Genomic DNA, 21,390 nt, shown 5'->3' with positions numbered 1-21,390 from the left:
TTTCACAGGGAAGCACTAGCATGCTGTCTTGTAAGGGATGTGATATGTGGTGGGGAGGGGTCCAGCACTGGCCTGACCTGCAGTCCCCTCCATGCTGCGGACCTACTGGTGACATCCTCCCTCTCCACACAGCACATCTGCATCCCTCAGCCCGACTTCCCCTCAGAGGCGCGGACCTTCTCCTTCTACCTCTCTAACATCGGCCGTGACAGCCCCCAAGGCAGCTTTGATTGCATCCAGCAATACGTCTCCAGGTGAGGTGCTCTGGTCCCACTCACGGTAGACCCCACCATTCACTGGCTTCTACCCTTGGTCCCTCTCCCCCTACCTGGTCCCTCTGGCGTCTCTGCCTTCCTCCTTAAATCTGGCAACTCTGGCTGGACTCCTGCCTGGGCCTTGCCTACCGTATCTGGCCCAGAGCCACTTCTCTCAGAAGCCTCAGTGACTTCTTTCAGGGTGTCCAGGGGATGAGTGCATGTGTTGGGTGCTACCTCTGGCCCTGGAGCCCGGGCCCCTTGTTTCTTCCATCAGGAAGAAGGCCCTATGGAAGCCTTGTAGCCCAAGCCAGTGCTGACCCCCTGGGTATTCACCTGGGCTCTGGCTCTTGTCTTGTAGCCATGGGGATGTCCACCTGGACTGCCTGGGCAGCATCCAGGACAAGATCACTGTGTGTGCCACTGACGACTCCTACCAAAAGGCTCGGCAGAGCATGGCACAGGCCGAGGAGGAGACGCGTAGCCGTGGTGCCATCGTCATCAAGCCTGGAGGCCGCTACATGGGTGAGGAGGAGGCAGGCTTTGCTGTGGGGACTGTGGCATGGGGCTCCTGCTGCCAGACAACTGTCTGGGAAGCAGTCTCAGGGCCCATCCAGGAACAGGAGTGTGGCTGACAAAGGTGTGGCCCCCGCAGGACTAGTAGCTTCTGTGGGTGGGAAAGGATAGTCCCATTCTGCTGGCGTGTCGGGGGTGGCGGTGGGGGCTGCTGTGACATTTGCTTTCTTGCCACCTTCAGATGAACTCAGTGCTCAAGAACTCTAGATCGCAGTCTGCTTGCCTCTTTCCCACACTGTGGCCTCAGGGCCCTCTGCCAGGCAGGGAAACACACCTCTGAGAATGCACTACTGTGTCTTGCCTCCTTCTACTGCCAGCCCTGCCCTCCCTGCCCAGCTGCTCCTCTCCAGGGCCCTGTGGCCAGGAGCCTGCTACTGCGGTGGGGGCAGTGAAGGACCATGGGGTCAAGAACAAGTAGGATACACCTGATTCCCTGCTCCTGGGAGGACTGTGGCAACTTGGCATCTGCCTGAAGACGCTATTAGACTGTTTGTGTGGGAAGCTCCTGCAGCCTATGTGGCTATGGCTGTCTCTGCCAGGACCAACTTCTTCACATCCTTCCCTCCCTGCCCCCCCATGGAAACATGGGACCAGTGTAGGGCTGTGAAGTGGTTTGGGACTCTCTGTAACATAGTGGATGGTCATTTTTGGTCCCAGTATTTAGGTCACTCATGATGAAGCTAGTTAAGTCCTTAAACATGCTTCTGCTTCTTGTGGCTCCCACTCCTAAAACTGGGTTCCGCAGGTGCCAGTGAGCTTTGTGGGATCAGCAGGCGGTAGTGTCGGCCACCCAGGATCTCCACAGACAGACCAGGCCCTACAGCAATTCCATTGGGCTTGATGGGGATATGGGGCCATCAGTCTCACTCTCCATGTCTCAAGCTTGTAGGCATCCATTTGCTTGCTTGAGACCTTGGCGTTGCGCCCAGCAGTGGGACATGGTGGTTACCCTCGTATCCCTCAAGTCCCTAATCTGGCTCTTGTTGCAGGCAAGAAGGTTCAGTTTCGGAAACCTGCCCCAGGAGCCACAGATGCTGTGCCCTCCCGGAAGCGAGCAACCCCTATCAACCTGGCAAGCGCCATCAAAAAAAGTGGTGTTGGCACCATTGGTGGGGTGTCCCAGAGGCCCTTCCGAGACAGGGTGCTGCACCTCCTGGCGCTGAGGCCCTACCGGAAGGCTGAACTGCTACTGCGACTGCAGAAGGATGGCTTGGCCCAGGCGGACAAGGATGCACTGGATGGCCTCCTCCAACAGGTGTGTTCATTTTGGGTCTGGGTCAGCATGACCTCTGCAGATAACTGGACGTGGGGTGTAGGGTGGGCTAGGCATCCAGGGACCAGGAATTGGCTCAGATTGAGGCCAGTGCACACCACAGGCAATAGGCACAGATCAGGGTATCCAGGCTTTAAAGCACAAGTGTTTTAGCATCAATTGGAATTTGGGGACCCTCATGTGAGTTAGCAAGAGTTTGGGGTCACCTTCACCAGCTATGACTCCAGGCGATGGTGCTGTGTCTGGACCTCCAGCTTACACCTCTGCTAGAAGGGCCTACAGTGCCTCTTGCAGGTGCAGCTGGGGGAACGGCCCCAGCAGGTGCAGCCTGCTGCTCAGAAGCAAGAGCTGTGACTTTGCAACAGGAGTGGGTGTTCAGCCTCCTTCCCCCGAGTGTTTTGGTGGCCAGGCCCAGTCAGGTTGAGGGCCCCGGAAATGAGAGTGGCTCTCTGTGGCATCACTTTGAAGTAGGCATGGGCCTCCTTGGAGGGCAGCTGTTAGGACCACAGATCCTCCTGGAGCAGAAAGCCAATAGCTGTGTCTGAGGATGAATGTCCACATTGGCAGCATTCTTTTTTAAAAAATTTATTTATTTATGCATACAGGAGCTGAGGTACAGGCCAGAGGTGCGGGGGCGGATGAGAGGATTCATCAGAGACACAGTGGGGAGCAGGACAGGCGGATGTACTGAAATACACTGCTGAGGAGAACAGTGGGCAAGACAGGAGAGGTCTGCTGTGCCATGTGGCTCAGCTCCATGGCTGGAGAGAGAAACCTGTGCTACAGTGGCTGTGGATTGCTTCATAGTGCTGAGACTTAACACCTTGCACCACCAGGGAGGCCCGTGGCAGCATTCTTTAGCAGTTTTGCAGTGTAGCCTGAGGCTGGTAGGAACCATGCAGCATGTTTGTTAGGAGGCTGTTGCGTTTGTCCCCCTGTACTCCAGCTGAGGTCTCCTCATGACCCACCACTCCCTAAAGATTTGGGTCAAAGGCAGGGTGCCACCCTCCCCTCTGCAGAAAAAACAGCTGTAGTATGCACATTGGATGTAGATCTGCACTAGCCCTACCCCACCCACAGACACAGGGGTCCATTAACGGGTGCTTTCCCACCTACGCTTCCAGAGAGACCTGTTCTGTGTCCCAGCAGCCTCCTAATAGTAGTTCTCTGGTCCCATGTCCATTTGCTGGCATCTGTGTGGATTTTGCCTCTTTAACTGATACTTGAATGCAATGGTCATGCTGCCTGGGTCAAGCGTAGGTGTTTGTCTCTGTGAGCTCAGCACTTGACTCTGTGCCTCTTAGAAGATAAATCTGTGGCTTCCTTGCTCAGAAGTTTTCTTTGGCAAATGAACTTGCCAGAGCATCTAGAAAGCTCTAGAACTTAGAAGGGTGTAACCAGGGAGCTTGTTTGCTTAGAAAGTCACACGTGTTAGCTTTGTCCTCAGGAATTTGAGGGAAACACACCCCCAAGTGATTACCTTCCAGAGCTGCCTCTTACAGTATGGGGAGACAAGACAGGGTTGGTACATCACTGTGGAGAGTAAACCAGGACTGACAACATGTGTGAGACCCATGCTGCCCTGGAGGTGCATGCCAATAGCCACCTTATTGGCCTGGCCATTGTCCTTGGTGTGACTTTTTCTTCCCTTCTTGCCCTGTCCATGCCCAGAATACAGAAGAAGCACACAAGCCCCTCAAACATAGCACATGAAACATAGTTGACCTAGTACGCCACCACCCTGAAATTCATTCTGAGTGGTCTTTAGATTTGTGAGGACATGCTCAGTTCTCTGGAGAGGAGTGTTCTGGAGGTGTTGATGTGGTTCTGCTTCTGACCCTTTTCTGGGACCAGTGGGTCACCCAGTTAACCCTGGCTTCTCCAATTCTCTTGGATTTTGCAGCCTCTAGGGGCATTTGGCCTCTGAAGACTATTATCTCCTGACTCTCTGGAACAGTCTGTGCACCTAGTTCCTCAGTTTTTACTACCCAGTTTTGTCTCCCCATTGATTGTGTAGATGCAGAACCTTATCATACTGAGGAAAAGGGAAAGATCTGAAGGTGCAGTTAACCCATGCTGGTCACTTCCAACCTTCCCCAGGTGACATGGGGCCCTGGTGAGCAGCTCTCATGACACTGCTCTCCTCAGAGCCTTCCTCTTTTCTCCTGTGAGAACTTTGAAGGCATCTATTGCAGAGCTGCTGGCCCAAGAGCTCCCAGGTTCAGCCTTCACAGTGGGAGTGCTAACACTGGGCCATTCTTCCTAAGAGATTCAGTAAAATATATCAGGAGCCATAGAAGTGTCAGGGCCTTTAATCCATGCTTATCCCACTTTGGAAAGCTGGCCAAGGAAAACAGGCCAGCATGGACAAACATGCACAGAAACATCCCACCAGTCACAGGTCATCCACTTGATGGAATATTACTTACACACACACACACACACACAAAAAAAAAAATGCTAACTGTGGGACTGTTGTGACCCAGAGTCTTCTTACAGCCCATCAAAGAAAAAGAACAGTGCTGTGGCAGCCACACAGCCACACACACACACGTATAATTCACATATGTACTACAGACACACACGTACCAGAGACCAGGGTGCCCAGAGACATGCAAAAGTACCCTCCTTGGGACAGAACCTTCAGGTACCTTTCAGGCAAATTTTTTTTTTTAATTTATTTATTTAGGGGCCTCCCCGGTGGTGCAGCTGGTTGAGTGCAGTGCTATGAAGCTGTCCGCAGCCTCTGCACACGGGTTTGATTCCCGACCGGCCAGGGAGATGCCCACATGGCGCAGCAGACCTCTCCTGTCGTGCTCGCTGCTCCCCTCAGGGGTGTATTTCAGTCGGCTGCCTATTCTCCCTGCTCTGTCTCCTGTCACCCTCCTGCGCCTCTGGTCTATACCCCAGGCGTGGGAGGTTAAGAGGATTCACCGGAGACAGAGCAGGGAGCAGAACAGGCAGATGGACCAAAGACACCGCTGAGGGGAGCAGCGGGCGAGGCAGGAGAGGTCTGTCGCGCCATGTGGGCTTCTCCCTGACTGGCCGAGAATCGAACCCGTGCTGCAGAGGCTGCGGACAGTTTCACAGTGTGGTGCTCAACCCGTTCTGCCACCTGGGGGGCCCACCTTTCAGGCAAATGTTTTAAATCTCCTTCATGAATAGCTTGGCTCCAGAAGCAACTTGAACCCCTGCTTCAACCAGCTCTACCCTGGAGTTGCAAATCTGGGACTGCTATCATATAACTAGACTGAGGACTTGTAAACCACCGACTTTTATTCTCACGGTTCTGGAGATTAAAAGTCCAAGATCAAGGCCCTGGAAGATTCAGTGCCATTTGGGGCCATTACCTGGTTCACAGGTGGCATCTTCTCACTGTGTCCCCACATGGCAGAAGGCGGGACCTTCCTGGGGCCCCTTTTATAAGGACACTGGTCTCATTCATGGGGACCTCACTCTCATGACCCAATCACATTATAAAGACCATCAACATCTTGGAAGTTAAGATTTAATATGAATTTTGGGAAGAACATTAGTTCATAGCATTGTGGGGTGGCTGGTGATGGGGTCTTGGGAGTATAGATTACAGCGACTCTGGCTTTCAGCAGCTGTAAGATAGTGCCTCTGGACCTGGTACCCTGACCCTCCTGCACCCTGGTGTGCAGGTGTGAGGGCATACTGTTGTCCTCTTTCCCTTTCATTTCTGTCTCCCTGCATATCTTTACTTCCCTCCCTCTCCATCAAATGCTTTCAGAAACATCTGCCTTCCCCCCACTCCTTAGAGGTGACCCTGGCTCTGTCTTGCAGGTGGCCAACGTGAATGCCAAGGATGGCACATGCATGCTGAAGGACTGTGTTTACAAGGACGTACAGAAGGATTGGCCTGGCTACTCAGAGGGTGACCAGCAACTGCTGAAGCGGATGCTTGTCCGGTAATGTCACCTCTCATCTCCAGTTATACTCACTCCCTGGGACTGAGGCAGCTCTCCCAAGGATGCTGGAGTGGCCTTGTGTGGTCCCAGAGGCCGCAGAGCAAGGTGGAGGGTTCCATGGAAACTGTATTTCCCAACATGATCTCCCATCAAGGAAAAGATCAGCCCCACAGAGTGGGGTAGAGGACAGGAGTCACCACCACCCCAGGATGGCCAGAGAGAAGACCTTCATCCCCTCCATTTTCCCCCTTCCCTTCCTGTCATGCTTCTGCCCAAACCTGTGCATCCCCACAGCATCTGCTGAAGACCACTTCCCTAATGAGGACTTGGAGTGCACGGAACAGAGAGAAGCATCGCAAAACAGAACTCCCAGCGGACATGCTTAAGTAGCATTAATTAAATGCCTCCCCTGTCAGGTTAATTGGCACCTGAGGTCAGGAGGGCCTGGGCAGCTCTGGGGATAAGTGGGTAATAGGCTCCCGGCTCAGGCCAGCAATTAATGATTTCCTTCCCGGTCAGGCCTGCTGTGGGAATACAGCTGTGAAACGTCTCTGAGCAGGCTGATGTGCTAATTAGTCCTTAAGTGATTTCTCAGGGACTTGGAACTATTTATGAAGTGTGCTTTTATTTTTTTTTTTAAAGTACAGCTGTTTAAAGCGGTAATTGCATCTGGAAAACAGCTGAGTTGGGGCCACTCTGATGAACCCAGAGTTCCTTATCAGCACTCTGGGGCCTTATCTGCTGTCCTTATCTCACTGCTGTGGGACCAGCATGAGAGGTCTGGGTGCCTGGAAGGCTAAGAGTTGCTGACCTTGGCAGAAGACCCTTCTGTTGGCTCAGACCACCATGGCTCAGATAGACTTGTGGTTTATCCATTACACATTTTATGGCAAAGAGTTCAGTTTTGGAAATATCGAGTACACCTATCCAAGTGCTTTGGGTGGCAGGGGGCTCAGAGGAGATCAGCTGGTCTGTTGCTTTCCATCTGTCCTTCCTTTGAAGACTCTCAAGAGGTGTCTCAGACCCCCTCAATTCTAAGATTCCACCCACCCCCCGCCAGGGCCTTGTCCTCACTGAATTTCAGAGGGGCAAGTCTGAGAGTGAGTGATACGCGTGCGCGCGCGCGTGTGTGTGTACACACGTGTGTGTACATGTGTATGTTTGTGTGTATACTTGTTCATGATAGGTTGAGGGAGTGTTGGTCAGAAATCATGTTTGGGTGAATCTTGAGGGGTGTTGTTGAAAGGTTCCCAGAGGCATGATCTCTGGAGTTTGGTGTATTTCCAGCTTCCACTTTCTCCTTCCCCTCCATGTCAGCCTCTGGGTGTGTGGTCACTCTGGGATATATGGACACTTGGGTGTATGGTCACAGGGTGTTGGCTCTGGACTGGTTCTCCTAGATTCTCCCTCAGGACTTCGGGAGATTGTCTCCATGTCTACATGAATGAAGGATGATGGTTGCACGGAGCTGGCAGTTGTGCCAAGTCTGGATGTGCAGATCCACAACATGGGCCTTCACAGTGAAGCCTGTCCAGTGCTTGGAGGCTCCAGTCCTGTGCATGTACTGTTGTCACAGGCAACCCTGGCCGTCTGAATGCCCTTTCTTTCTTCTGGGGTAGAGGAGTGTATATTTAACATTGTCATTTCTCTATCTTTTTTTTTTTTTTTTTTTTACTGCTTTTGGGAAAATTTTTTCTGCTTCTCATCCGATTTGGTCACCATTTCTAGTTCCCCAGAGTCTTACCTGTTTTTGTTTGTTTATTTTGTAGCATCCAGTTGTTTTTCTTTTTTTTTTTTAAGATTTATTTTGTTTACGCATACAAGAGCTGGGGTACAGGCCAGAGATGCGGGAGGTGAGAGGATCCATCAGGGACAGAGTGAGAAACAGAACAGACAGATTGACTAAATACACTGCTGAGGGGAGCAGTGGGTGAGATAGGAGAGGTCCGCTGTGCCATGTGGGTTTCTCCCTGTCTGGCTGGGGATCGAACTCGTGCTGCAGAGGCTGCGAATTGTTTCCTAGTGCAGTGCTTAACCCCTTGCGCCACCAGGGAGGCCCTGTAGTATCCAGTTTTTATCCCCTAGGAGGAATGTCATTTTTGATCCATCCTCACTAAAGGTATTTCTTCATACAGCTTTATTGAGGTGCTGTCACAAGTCACCCATTTAAACTGGACAATTTGGGGCCTCCCTGATGGCACAGAGGTTAAAGATAGCGCTATCAGGCTATTGCCAGCCATTGCAGCATGAGTTTGACTCCCGGGCCAGCCAGGGAGGTGACCCAGATGGCATAATAGACCTCTCCTGTCTTGCCCTCTGCTTCCCACTCTGTCTCTGGTGAATCCTCTCTCCGTCCTCTACCCCCCACCTCTGGCCTGCGCCCCAGCTTTTATATGCATAAATAAATAAATCTTTAAAAAAATTAAAAAATAAAGTGGACATTTCAGGGCCTCCCTGGTGGCGCAAGGGGTTAAGTCTCAGCACTATGAAGCTATCCGCAGCCACTGCCAGGGAACTAACCCACATGGTGCAGCAGACCTCTCCTGTCTCGTCCGCTGCTCCCCTCAGCAGTTTATTTTAATCAGTCCACCTGTTCTGCTCCCCACTCTGTCTCTGGTGAGTCCTCTCACCCCTCTGCACCTCTGGCCTACACCCCAGTTCTTGAATACATAAATAAATAGAATCTGCGGCTGCCCTGGTGGTGCAAGGGGTTAAGACACAGCACTAGGAAGCTAGCCACAGCCACTGCAGCACAAGTTCAATCCCCGACCAGGGAGGTAATCAACATGGCGCAGCAGACCTCTCCTGTCCCACCTGCTGCTCCCCTCAGCAGTGTATTTCAGTCAATTCGCCTCTTCTGTTCCCCACTCCGTCTCTGGTGAATCCTGTCACCCCCACACCTCTGGCCTGTACCCCAGCTCTTGTATGCATAAATAAGTAAATCTTTAAAAAAAAAACTTAAAAAAAAATAAAGTGGACAAATCAGTACACTTATTATATTTACAATGTTGTGCAATCCTCACCTCTAGTACTAGTTTATTCCATCACCCCAAGAGGAGACCTCCTCCACATGAGCAGTTACTCCCCCAGCCCTGACAACCACTCAACTGCTTTCTGATTGGTTTTGCCTGCTCTGAACATTTCGTATAAATGGATCACAGCCCGTGTGGCCTTTTGTGTCTGGCTTCTCAGTCAGCATCATGTTTTCAGTTTATCCATGTTGTAGCATCTGTCAGGGCTTCACTCCCTTTTCTGACTGATGTTCCTCTATTTGGATGGATCACATTATGTTTATCCACCTTTTGGCTGTTGTGAACGGTGCTATTATGAACACATGTGTATAGGGATTTATGTGGACAAATGTATACCAAGAAATGAAATTACGTTTTTTTAAAATATTGATTTATTTATGCATACAAGAACTGGGGTACAGTCCAGAGGTGTGGGGGGGGGAGGGGATTCACCAGAGACAGACGGATTAACTAAAATACACTGCTGAGGGGAGCAGCGGGCGAGACAGGAGAGGTCTGCTGCACTGTGTGGGTGGCTCCCTGGCCGGGGATTGAACTCATCCTGCAGTGGCTGCGGACAGCTTCATAGGTTGCATCTTAACTCCTTGCGCCACCAGGGAGGCACTGAAATTGCACTTTTTGAAAAAAAATCCCAGACTGTTTTCTGTAGCGGCTTCGCTGTTTTCCATCCCACCAGCAATAAACGAGGGTTTGATTTCTCTGTATCCTCCATAGCTCTTGGTCAGGCCCCATTTTGACTTTGGCATATCCTGATGGAGGGGAGGTGGTCTCCACTGTGGTTAGATTGGGATTCCCTGATGACAAATCTGCCAATCAGCTTCTTGTGTGCTGTTGGTCATTTTGTGTGTCGCCTTTGGAGAGGTGTCCAAGTTCTTTGTCTTTCTGAGGACATTAAGGCTAGTGTTTGGTTGCGGATAAAGTTTTCATTTCCTTATAGTCTTTCCTTTCAGATGCATATTCCTGTCTTTTTTGGGGGTCAGTACTTTCCCCTGAGGAAAACTGCCAAGGTCTGACTCTGTGGCCTGCGACTTGGGTTTCATGGTTCCTGTTATAAGACAGTCATCACTGTACTTGTGCTTTTAGCATCAAACATCGTTGCTCTTTGCCGTTCTGTTCCTCCTCACCTTTTTAGTGGGGGTTTGGAAGACAGCAGATGTAAATGCCTGTTCTTGGCTTTGCCTTCCCCCAGAAGCTCTGTTGCTTCCCTTTCACAGCAGAAATGCCCCCTTCAAGCACCTGTGTGACTGAGGCACTTTCCCCAAGTTTCTCCTCATTTCAGACCATTGTGTTTGCACTGTGGCCTGAAGTACAGACTTTGGTTAGGGAGTGGGCTTGGCTCTGCTTATCCCTGATTAGAACCACACAGATGGGCCCCTGTGACCCCAGCCCTCAGCCTATAGCAGGGTGTGAATGGCTCCTGGTACCATAGCTGGCGCTGACTGGGTTCTGACACTCACAGCCCCTGGGAGTGCTAGAGGCAGACTGAAGAGCACCTTAAATCAGGGTGCTGTAGGAGCCTTCCTTTGCCCATCAGATGTCTCTTCCCTTGTTCCCAGGTGTATTGTTGTGCTCAATCTAGGTAGACTATGGCCACCACACTGTTCTCAGGGAGGTGCTTTCCCCTAGGCTTCCAGGAAGTGGGTGCTGAACATGAGGCTTTCCCCCCCAGAGCAGAGTACCTAGTTCTTCTGTGCCTTCTACAGTTTCTGCAGTGAGCCTTGTTAGGAGGTCAAATAGCTGTTTACAAAATTAGGGCCAGTGTCCCAGTGTCCCCAGCTCCCACAGGGACACAGTGTGGACCTTGAGTGTTCAGGCAGTTTTATAGGTCTCCTTGATTCCCATGGTAACAGGTATCTCTATGAGTGGGAGGCCATTGACACTCTGTGGTAATAGCTGGGCCCCAAGTGGGGGGGTATGACCAACTGACCAGCTGTGGGTGATCTTCCCTGGTTCCCAGCTGGTGTCAGTATAGATCCAGATGAGCCTGGGAGTACCAGCAGGGCACTGCTGCAGAGTCCCCCAACCTACCCTGCTTTTCTTTCATAGGAAGCTGTGCCAGCCGCAGGGCACCAGTGGGCTCCCTGGAGACTCTGCTGCCACTAGCCCTCCAGGGGAACATGGGACTTCAGCCTCGCCTCCTCAGGTAGGAGCAGGGACACGGAGTGGGCGACGGTGTGGTGAGGCTTGGTGCGGTGGGGGTAATGGAGAGGGCAGGTCTCACTTGGAACCAGCAGGCTTGATGCTTAGAAAGCCATCAGACTCAGTTCAGGATCTTCAGTCCATGAGCTGGCTTTCCCCAGACTTGGGGACCTGGAAGTGGGACCTCCCCTCCCCTCCTCCTTATCTTCCTCCTCCTCCTCCCCCTCCCCCACATCTTCATCCTTCTCTTCTTTCCTGGAGGCACCCACCCGAGTCTAGTTCCAAAGCCTCCTTATGGAGAAGCCATGTATGTAGCCCCAGCCACATGGCTCACATGGAGAATGGCGGGCCTCTTTTCTTTTCTTTTTTTTTTGGTGGGACCCTCGCCAGTGTCCAGGGATCGAACCGGCGCTGCAGAGGCTGCGGGCAGCCTCGCAGCCCAGCGCTCAACCGCTGTACCACCAGGGGAGGCCCAGGAGGGCCTCTTTTCACCCCCGCCCCTACCTGCCTCACTGCACCTGGTCCAATCCTGACTACTTCTATGACCCAACTGTCTCATATGCTTACCTTGCTTGCTGAGGAGTGTGGATGACTGGCTCCCCAAAACAGGGTTGCTGTGGGGTTGCAGGTAGTCAGGGCCCTAGCCCATGGAATGGACTTTGTTCCTCAGACTTGGCTGTCACCATCCCTAGTCTGGGGAAGATGCTGGACACAGTGACAGTTTAGATAGTTCAGGGCCCTATGGCCCTGAGGGTTGGAGCTATCCACTGACTGATGTCTGGGTGCCCTCATGTGGCCGATGTGGGTCCTGCAGGTAGTACTGGTTTTCTGCAGGGGCCTGGGTCTGCTGCCTCCTGGTGCTAGGGCTCCTTTAAAATCGTCTCTCTTTGCAGAAACGGCCACAGCCTCCTGACTTCATTGACCCCTTGGCCAACAAGAGACCCAGGATATCACACTTCACCCAGAGAACTCAGCCTGCCATCAATGGGAAGCTGAGCACACCGCATAGCCGTGAGGCTCTGCTGCCTACTCCTGGCCCTCTGGCTGGCACAGATGCCCACCTGCCCCCAAGGCTGGAGCTTCCAAGGGCCCACGACATCTTGGCAGATGTCAGCAATGACTTGGGCCATAATGGCCGGGACTGTGAGCGTAGGGATGCAGCCACCCCAGCCTCTGCTGCGTGCCTGAGCCTGCCCCTGCTGATGGACTGTGCACAGCCCAGTAGGCCCCATGGCAGCTCCTCGCGAGGCAAGTCCAAGAAGAAGTCCAAGAAGCACAAAGACAAGGAGAAGGTGTCTGAGGACAGGCACCAGGCCCGGCCGCCAGATCATGTACCTGGCCCCCTTGCAGCCCCAACAGATGCACCAGGTAGGTGCAGAGAGGAGGATAGGTAGGGCACTCTGAAGGAAGGGCTTCTGTGAGCCTGAGTGCCTATCCCTGGGGTCTCACTCTGAACATCCACTCCTTGTTATATTGCCTGGCCCTCTGAAAGTACTTAGAGTTTGCACCCCAGCCAACAGCCAGGCCAGTGCTGGGGGCATAAACCTGATAGTTGAGGCTCATGGGAATGGACAGTGCACAAAGACATGACTTCCAGACCACAGCTCTGGCCACAGGGCTCCTGGACACAGATGAGATAGAGTGGAGCTCGGACAGTGGTCTGATACAGTGGGCCTTTTTTGGTCTATGGAGAAGGAGTGGGTATGAAGGGTTTGGCAGCCCATCCACATAACTGCAGCTGGAGGGAAGTCACCAGTTGGTGGAGAAACTGGAGGGAGACCTGGGATCGAGGCTGGCCAGGGTCAGGAACAGGGGTGAGCCTTCATGGGGTGAGGGACACTGGGCAGGTACATGGACCTCAGTCAAAGTAGTGTGGCCACAGAAGACAGGGGGTTGCAGCCTTGGGTCCTAGGCAGCCTGGGCTTATCACCTCTGCTCTGGGACTATTTCTCCAGATGGTACAATCAGGTGCAGGCCTGGGGGTGTGTGGGAAACTTGCTTTCTCAAGGCTTTTCAGTGAGTTGCTCCACCCTCCAGAAAGGCAGAGCGTGTACCCTGTCCCATGCAGGAAGGCAGTCCCCTGTGCTGTTGCAGGCTGGAGAAGGAGGATTGTGGGGTGGGAAGAGGGCAGGTCAGGAAGTTGCAGCCCAGCTAGGTTCCCCTTCTTTGTCCCCCCCATCCCTTTACATGGGACTCTGATGGTACCCACCTGGGAAGTGTGTGGCAGCCCAGGGTGATACAGGGATCTCTGGGAATGGGCAAACCAATAAGAAATGGAAAAGGAAGGGAAGGGTCAACCTGAGCCATGATTCCTGTTAACTGACTAAATAGTGGGCACCAACCCCCTTCACCCCAGCCACGGTGGAAAGGCAATAGTGTCTAAGCATGAGCCGCCCTTTTCTTTAACAATGGTGTTCTCTCACCCTTTGCACCCTCCCCCACCCCACGCTCTTTGGAGAACAGTCAATACCTGAGGACATTTCCTCACTCTTGGGGTTTGTGGAACAAAGGGACAGGCATCAATTTGACCTATCTCCCACTTCGCCCTGTCCCCTGGTCTGGCTCTGCTATCCCAGCCTTACCTTGTGGTTGCTTCTGACTCCTACTATCATGGCATCCTCCATCTGTCAGTGGCTCCCCTCTGTCAGCCTTGCTCTGAGGCTACCCTGGACCCTTGGCCCTCCTTTTACCTCTCAGACCCCTCTTAAGGCCCCCGTCATCATCCTGTGCTGCAGGTACATTCCTGGATGCTCTGCCCATGCCCCTGCTTGTTGCTGTCACTCAGGCTGTGGAGCCCTCCTGTGGCTAAAGAGTGGCTAAAGAGTGCCTTCCTGGGGGGGCCTTCCAGGATGCTGGGTGTGGGGTGGGGTTTGGACTCCACTCGGCTGAGCTCCAGACACCCAGGCTCCAGGCTCTAGCTGATGCATTTCCCCTCTCCTGCCCAGCAGAGGCTCACAGGAAGCCTGTGGAGTGGTGGGGTCTATGGAGAGGGACAGTGATATGAGGGTATTCACCTCGATTCCAAGACCCTGGAGCAGGGGCAGCTGAGTGAAGGTGGCTTCTACTAGAGCAGGGGCAGCCTGAATCCAGAATCCAGCTGATCAGACCCTGAGCCTCGATTTCATCACCTGGGGAAGATACTGGGGTTAAAGAGGCCACGCTGACTGGGCTGCCTTGCCAGCATGTGTTGGGAGTGTGTTGGGCTCAGCCTGCAAGTATTGTGTGCCCATGGGCTCTGGCGGATGGACACACTCTACCTTTAGGGCATCTTCCACCCAAGAAGGCTTGGCAAACTGTTGGGAGCTGCTTCCCCCCTTACCCCCCTCCCCACTGGGACACAAAGTGTATACTTGTGTGCTGGACAAGGTGATAAAATCACTGTTGAGAAAAGACCATTTGGAAGAAAACCTGGGGGGGGGGGGTGTGCACTGGATTGTGGTTTGGGTCTGCTGTGTCCTTGAAAGCCTCAAGCACCAGGGTCAGTCCCATGTCCTTGGACTTTACTGCCCGTGACCTGTACTATGGTCCTGTGCTGCTCCTGTTTTGGGGCTGTTCCTTGGAGTCTGCACTTCAAGTTCCGTAGGACATTAGGGTGAATGGATTGGCTCAGACCACGAACACTGCAGCTTTATCAGCAGGGAGAGGTGCCGCTGGAGCTAGGGTTTTCCTTGGTGGCAACAGGCTTTGTCCTGTGAGGCTGGAGACCAACCCAGGGACTGGATTGGTCAGAGTTCACTTGTTTTCAGCTTAGGGATCTTTTATACATGGTCAACAGAAGCAGCAAAGGCTCTGAATAGGTAGGCACTGGACACGTTCCCCCCGCAGCATGGTCGTGGTTTGGGGACACATGCACACACATCATGCTGGCTCACCCATGGAAAGACTGTTACACTGAAGTCCAGGCTCACACCCCCTTTACCCATCCAGCTCCTGCTTCATTGCCTCAGCACTCCGGTATGGTCTCCCCCTCCCCATACCTCCATGTCCTCCAGACCACAGGGTGAAAGCATCTGTAGGTCTCCATGGTCTCAGCTATACCTTTTTCTTTGTAGGGTTCAATGGGACCTGCAGCAGCTCCAGTGTCCCCACCCCCACATCCACCTCAGAGACGCCTGACTACTTGCTGTGAGTACTTCCAGAACTGCGGCTCCATGTCTTCATGGGGATTCTGTTCTGGACAGCTCCTGAGGTGGAGTGCTTCCTGGGTGTGGGGCACTTCTGACCCCTCCATACCACCTCTTGATCCCCTTGGCCCCTGTCTTATCCTCCTAGGAAATATGCCACCATCTCCTCGTCGGAGCAGCGGCAGAGCTATAAGAATGACTTCAATGCGGAGTACAGTGAATACCGAGACCTACATGCCCGCATCGAGCAGATCACGCGGCGCTTCACACAGCTTGATGCCCAGCTTCGGCAGCTTTCGCAGGGCTCCCAAGAATATGAGGTGCACTCTACAGGATTGCTGTACCCCAGACAACTCCACTGTAGGCTGGTGTTCAGCTGCGACACCACACACAACTGCCCTGATAGTCTTTTCCCTGGTGTGCAGGGCTGAGGACCCTGACAGGCTTCCCCTCCTCACCCCATGGTTCCCACTGGAATAGGGGCACTGATTGGGAGTTCTCCGGGTTGAGGTCCCTGCCTCCTCTGTGGGTGACCCTCTCCACAGGTAGGAGATGACCCTTAGGAGTGAGGCCAGAAAGCAGTGGGGCTGGGGTACCCGAGCCCCCACCTGTAAGAGTGCCTGTGTCCTCTGTGCAGCTCACTGCCCATGACACAGGAGGCGTCTTGGCTCCAACTAGGGGTCACCTGATTGGCAGAACCATAGTGGGAAGTGGGAGGGTCTGAAGGGCCTCTGTGGTTACCCCACTCATTCCAGGAGTCCCTCACCCTCTTGCTTAGGGCACATGGAGTCCCCAAACTCCTATGTGGAGTGCAGGGAGGATCCTGGGACACACTTGAGCAGGGAATGGGCTATCTGGTATGGGAAGGCACTCTCCTCCGGCTCTGCCCTGCTCTCCCCCAGCCTGCCTGCTCATCCCTGCCTGCCCCTCCTGTATTTGGTCAGTTTCCCTCACGCCACACTGAGGCCATTGTCCCCAGATGTGGGCGGTGAGCACAGGTCACAGGTTATCAGAGAGGGGGGGTCCCTGCATTGAGCTTGCTGCAGACAAGGGCATTGTTTGCTTTCTCCTTTGTTCTCCCTGCAGACTACTAGAGGGCAGATTCTGCAGGAATATCGAAAAATCAAAAAGGTGAGTCTCTCTTCTGCGTGTGCGTTGGGGCGGGGGAGGTGTTAGCAGAAACTGTTTTCAAGGTCAGCAGCCAGGGTCTGGGAGAGGAGGCAGAGACTAGCATCTCGGGGCCTTAGAGCAGCCCCTCCTACTCACCCGTCTGCCCACAGAGGTCCCAGTTCTCCCACAGCTGCAGTAAGGCGAGGAGCTCCAGTTCCTTGCCCCAGCCTGCCTTTCTGCATCTTCAGCTGCCAGTCTACCAGGAGCCTCAAGGCATGACTGACCCTTTGGGGGCATGGAGCCCCTAGCCTCGGGCTGATGACAGTGTGACATTTCCTAGGAGGTGGCCCCTGGTTGACCTGTCTGGGCAATGTCAGCTCCTCCCTTCTAAAGCCACAAGCTGTGTTTTTACCACGTGCGCCCATGTGGTGAGCCAGTTCCCTGGCAGCCAGGCCCCCAGCACAGCATGGAGGTTTCAAAAGGAATCTCACCTCTGACCTGTGCTCTGGCTGCAATTCCATCTCCCAGGGGGACACCAGGACGTGGGAGGGACACTAGCCAGTGCTCTGGTCCTTGCAGAGCAGATGGGCTCTGGCCTGCAGTGAGGGGAGCAGGAACCTGGGGTCCAGTGGGGCCTCATGTTTTCCTAAAGGCAGCAGGGTCCAGTAGGCTTACCTCCCACTGCTCTCTGCAGACCAACACCAACTACAGCCAGGAGAAGCGCCGCTGCGAGTACTTGCATAGCAAACTGGCCCACATCAAGAGGCTCATCGCAGAGTATGACCAGCGGCAGCTGCAGGCCTGGCCCTAGCCCCAGTCCTGGGGGGCAACTCGCCTCATCCCTGACCCTTCTGCATGGTGGGGAGCTGGGGGCGGGGGGAACCAAGGGAGAGATTTATTTAAAAAATAAACACGAGGAAGACACATTCATCTGAGCCAGCAAGGCCGGCTTTTGGGGGAGCCCCACAGGGATCAGCTGGTGGCCACTTCCACCTCCGGCCACCCACCTCCTGAGCAGCCCCTGCCTGGGACAGGGTGCTCATGAAGTCCACCTCCATGCCGGGCAGCCCAGGGGACTTCGCCGAAGGGGCCTGCTGAAGATGAGGCCGGCCTGCCTGCCTTTTCTAGTTTTATACAAAGATTGCCACTTTTAACTAATGCTTATGAGACTTGAGTCTATTTTTATATGAACGAGAAAGCATCCTTTTTCTAAACCGTGCCTCGCTCTTTGGACGCCCAGGGTCTGGCCACCGCCTGCGTCCTCCATGCAGTATTACAGATGCCATCAGCACAGAGGAGCCTGTCAGCAAGTCTGTACACTAGGCTCCTCCCAAGCCCCCTGACTCCCCCGACCCACTCCTGCTGGTGGGACTCTGCTCTTAGGGGATGGTTAGAGTGGCTGGACCTCCAGGTTTATTTCAGGACCTCCAGTTGGCAAGGGAGCAGCTGCCAATAGGCCCTGCTATTCCAGGTCCTCACCTGCCCGTTAGGGTCTTCTGTGCTGCCTGAGGCTCTGCAGCGCCTGCTGGTCTGTGATGTTCTGGTTCCCCTTTGCTGCTGCTTTCGTTTCCGCACTGTTGACACCACGTGGTCTCTGTCCCTCAGCTCCGGGTCTGCACTCAGGGAGGGGCCCTCAGGGGTGATGAGCAAGGCCTCTGAGAGTGAGCTTAGAAAAGGCACCCGGGTCACCTGCTCTGGGAGCTTTGGCTCCATGAATACCCCAACTGCTGCTTAGTCGCTGTGCCTAGTCTAGTATCCCCCAAAGCGACAGGGGCTGTGTGTATGTATGTGTGTGTGTGTATGGGGGGTGGGTCTGAGACTTGTGTTCAGATTCAGGGCCACATTCTTGAAGGCAGTGGGGGTGGGAGGCCGGGACCTGAAACGGGGGTCAAAAGGATTGCTGCAGCCAACAATAGAAGCAGGGAGAGCAGAAATGCTCACATAGACATATCTTTTTCTAAGCCGTGGGGGTGTCTCCAGATGGCTTCCCAAAGAGTAAGTGCCCACCCCTGCCCCACATTCTCTCCTGCAGACCCCAGGGTTGCCCCAGAGTGCCCAGGAGAAGGATCCTTCATGTTTCAAACTGTTGTTTTTTTTCATTTGGGGATGGAGCGGGGGAGGGGACTGAGTAGACCCAGAACCCCCAGAGAGGGAGCATGTGGACTGCACTGGGCCCACATGAAGCCTGGTGAGAAGGAATTATTTTAGGAGGCCCCAGCGTGGGCACCCCTCAGCCCTGGGAAACAGTTCAAGGGACGTGCAGTTAAATTTCTTTTTTGTTGTTTTATTGTTATTTTTTGTTTTATTTTTTTTTCTCCTTTTAAGGAATTATGAAACCAGAAAAGTTTTATGCTTTGGGGGTTGATGGACAAAAGTTCTAGCTGATTAAATATGGTCTAACTTATTGATACTGTTGTTTTTTTTTCCTTTAATATTTACTGTGGAAAAAACTCTTGAGCCATGGAGTTGGTGTTTACAGGAACTTTTCACTTTGCCAAAATGTTACAATTGAAAGGCATCCACGTCTTCAGTTTCCTAATATTTTCTTAAAAGATCTAGTGTCCTTTTTGTACACTAAACAGGTGAATGCTGATTTTTCAACTTACAATAAATTTCACTGAACTAAACCTAGCAGCCTCGGCTGCCTGGGTGTGCGTGTCTGTCATAGCTGGGGGCCCTGGTGTTGCTGGGTGGGCTGGGTCAGCAAGTGACTTAGCCGGAGTGGCCATAGAAATGAGCAAGAGGGTGGGGAACATAATCTGGGACCAGTCAGAGAAGGCACTCTGGCAGCCTGCCCAAGCCACTGCCCAGGAATGAGACTGCAGGAGGAGGCTGACTGGGGGGAAGGCCCCACGGGTGCCAGGCCAGGAAACTGGGGAACACTGGCAGTTGTGTGAGCAGGGCAGACACCCCCCCCCCAACTTTCCTCTAGGTGGAATGGGCAGGTGGAGCCCAGCAGGGGAATGCTTAATTTGGGGAGGTGAGCTGTTACTCACTCCAGTGGAAACTGCATGCAGTAACACACTTGTTCATTCCTCCTAGGCTGGCAAGCTGGGGTCCAGGGTAGTCCCCTGTGCCCCCTTGGGGATGGTGACACTGAGGCCCAGTGGAGCCCCACAGGCCCAGAACACTAGCGGGGATGGCTGTCCATTGTCCTATGTTCCAGGTGAGAAGCCAAAGGCAGGGTCAGGGTCCTGCCTTCCAAGGACATGCTGGGAGTGGGTGTTTATTTTTGGAAGGAAAAACATACAAAGAATAAGACCAGGATTAAGGAAGGGGTCTAGGGGTCAGGGCTGTGGGCCTGAGCCTCCCTGCTGTGTCCTTGGTCGGAATTCTGAGGTCGCCCAGGAACTAGTGGGGTGCAGGATTGCAAGGTCAAGTGGTTCTCCAGGACAGCGTGCTCTCACCTGGGCTACCGGACTAAGCCATTCCCCCACAAAATAACATCTCTGTCGCATAGCCCAGCGCTCAAGGCCCATAGTTTCCCACTGCAGCTTTTCCTCCCTCGCAACTCTCTACCCTCCCCAACCCATGATGTCCCATGGCTCCCTGGTGATTGACCTCTTAGTGAACCATGATTGTAGGCACTTCTCTGATCATCCTGCCTGAGTTGACACCCACATCCAGCACCCTGGGGGCCCAGGAGAGTCTTTCTACTTGCACCACAGGCACTGTTGGCCAGATTCTCAGGCTGCTTGCCCTGCCCCTGCTACTTCCTGGATAATCACCCCTCTCCCCGTCAGTTGTCTTCTGCCAGCTGCCATACCCGCAAGCCCTTGCTATAGGCTGGACTCTGGGCACTGACAGTTGTGACTGACAGACTTGCGTCTGCCCTTGGAACCTGAGACGTGATGGGGATAGACAAGTAATTTAAGTCCAGTTGGGACCAGGATCCCCAAGCAGCACATTCGCACTCCTGAGAGGGACTCCAGTGCCAACTGCCAGCACAGTGTCTGCCCCTAGTGCTCTCCTGCAGCACCTCCCCTGGCTACTTGATGAATGCTGGGTTTCCCAGGCTGGGACCTTTCTCTCCCTACGTTCCATGTGCCCTGGAATCCCTCTTACCTCCCGACACCAACTGGACACCCAACAATCAATCACACCATCCCCCCTTTCAGATGCCAGCCACAAGTCCCTAGCCACCCTCATTTCTGACCAAGCAGCTACAGATAGGGACTTCTCTAAACGACCAACATAGGATCAGGAAAGCATGTCCACAGCCATGGAGGAGACACAGCAGGTATGGAAAAGGGTAGGCACCATGCCCTCCCAACACCTGCTCTAGTTCACCGAACCCCATTCTGGGGTCTCATTCTCCACCCAGGAACTGGGAATAAACCCAAATGTTTGTATCAGAGTACCTTTCCTGTCCCTAAATTGCCTTCTCTCCCACCTGGCTGCCTGAACCCACATCTCTGGGCTCCTGCCTGAGGAGCTATTCATCTCATAATAAAGGGAAGTCTGCCCTGCCTGAATTCTCTCTGATGGGGGTACTACCCCACCTTCACTGACTCCCCCACATTGGACCCCTTGCTTGAGGACAGAGCCCAGGGCCAGAATCTGGGAGTCCCTGGCCTCTAAGGCCAGGTCCTGACTGTATTTCCTGCGAAAGTTCCCAACTATCCACCTTTTGGGCCAGCTCCAGGGGTGGAAACTTTCCAGCAGGAGGAGGCTGCTTGTTTTGGAAAGTTCCTGGGGGAGCCTCACACTGCCCGCTGGTTCCCACGCTCTTATCGCTGGGCTCTAGCACCCCCCTCCTAGCCCCCACCCCCCCAACCACACCCCCAGTGCTGTGTGGCCAGGTTCCTCCCTAGCTGGCAGCCTCTTTTCTGCCCATCCCCTCCCCTTTGAACAGCCCCCTCCTCCAGCCTGGCCCAGCCAAACCTATCTGCTAAAGTAAGGAAATCAAGGCCATGATAACCCTCCCCCATTTGTGAGCCCTTTCATTTC

General features: G+C 53.6%; 1 protein-coding gene across 1 annotated transcript in view; it reads left to right on the top strand.

The window, feature by feature from the left end:
- Positions 1–19,740, top strand: part of ELL (elongation factor for RNA polymerase II) — a 62,511-nt gene extending 42,771 nt beyond the window's left edge. The window contains exons 3-12 of the mRNA XM_037506186.2: positions 133–254; positions 616–779; positions 1,820–2,085; positions 5,911–6,035; positions 11,114–11,210; positions 12,100–12,574; positions 15,259–15,331; positions 15,479–15,650; positions 16,417–16,461; positions 17,135–19,740. Of these exons, the coding sequence (XP_037362083.1) occupies positions 133–254; positions 616–779; positions 1,820–2,085; positions 5,911–6,035; positions 11,114–11,210; positions 12,100–12,574; positions 15,259–15,331; positions 15,479–15,650; positions 16,417–16,461; positions 17,135–17,251 (1,656 nt within the window). The 3' untranslated portion in view covers positions 17,252–19,740. The remainder of the gene's footprint in view (positions 1–132; positions 255–615; positions 780–1,819; positions 2,086–5,910; positions 6,036–11,113; positions 11,211–12,099; positions 12,575–15,258; positions 15,332–15,478; positions 15,651–16,416; positions 16,462–17,134) is intronic.
- The last annotated feature ends 1,650 nt before the right edge of the window (positions 19,741–21,390 follow it).

The sequence above is a fragment of the Talpa occidentalis genome, unplaced genomic scaffold (genome assembly GCF_014898055.3).
Source record: "Talpa occidentalis isolate TD23 unplaced genomic scaffold, MPIMG_talOcc4v2.1 talOcc4.12, whole genome shotgun sequence".
Classification (NCBI taxonomy): Eukaryota; Metazoa; Chordata; class Mammalia; order Eulipotyphla; family Talpidae; genus Talpa; species Talpa occidentalis.
This window is presented reverse-complemented; position numbering and strand designations above follow the sequence as displayed.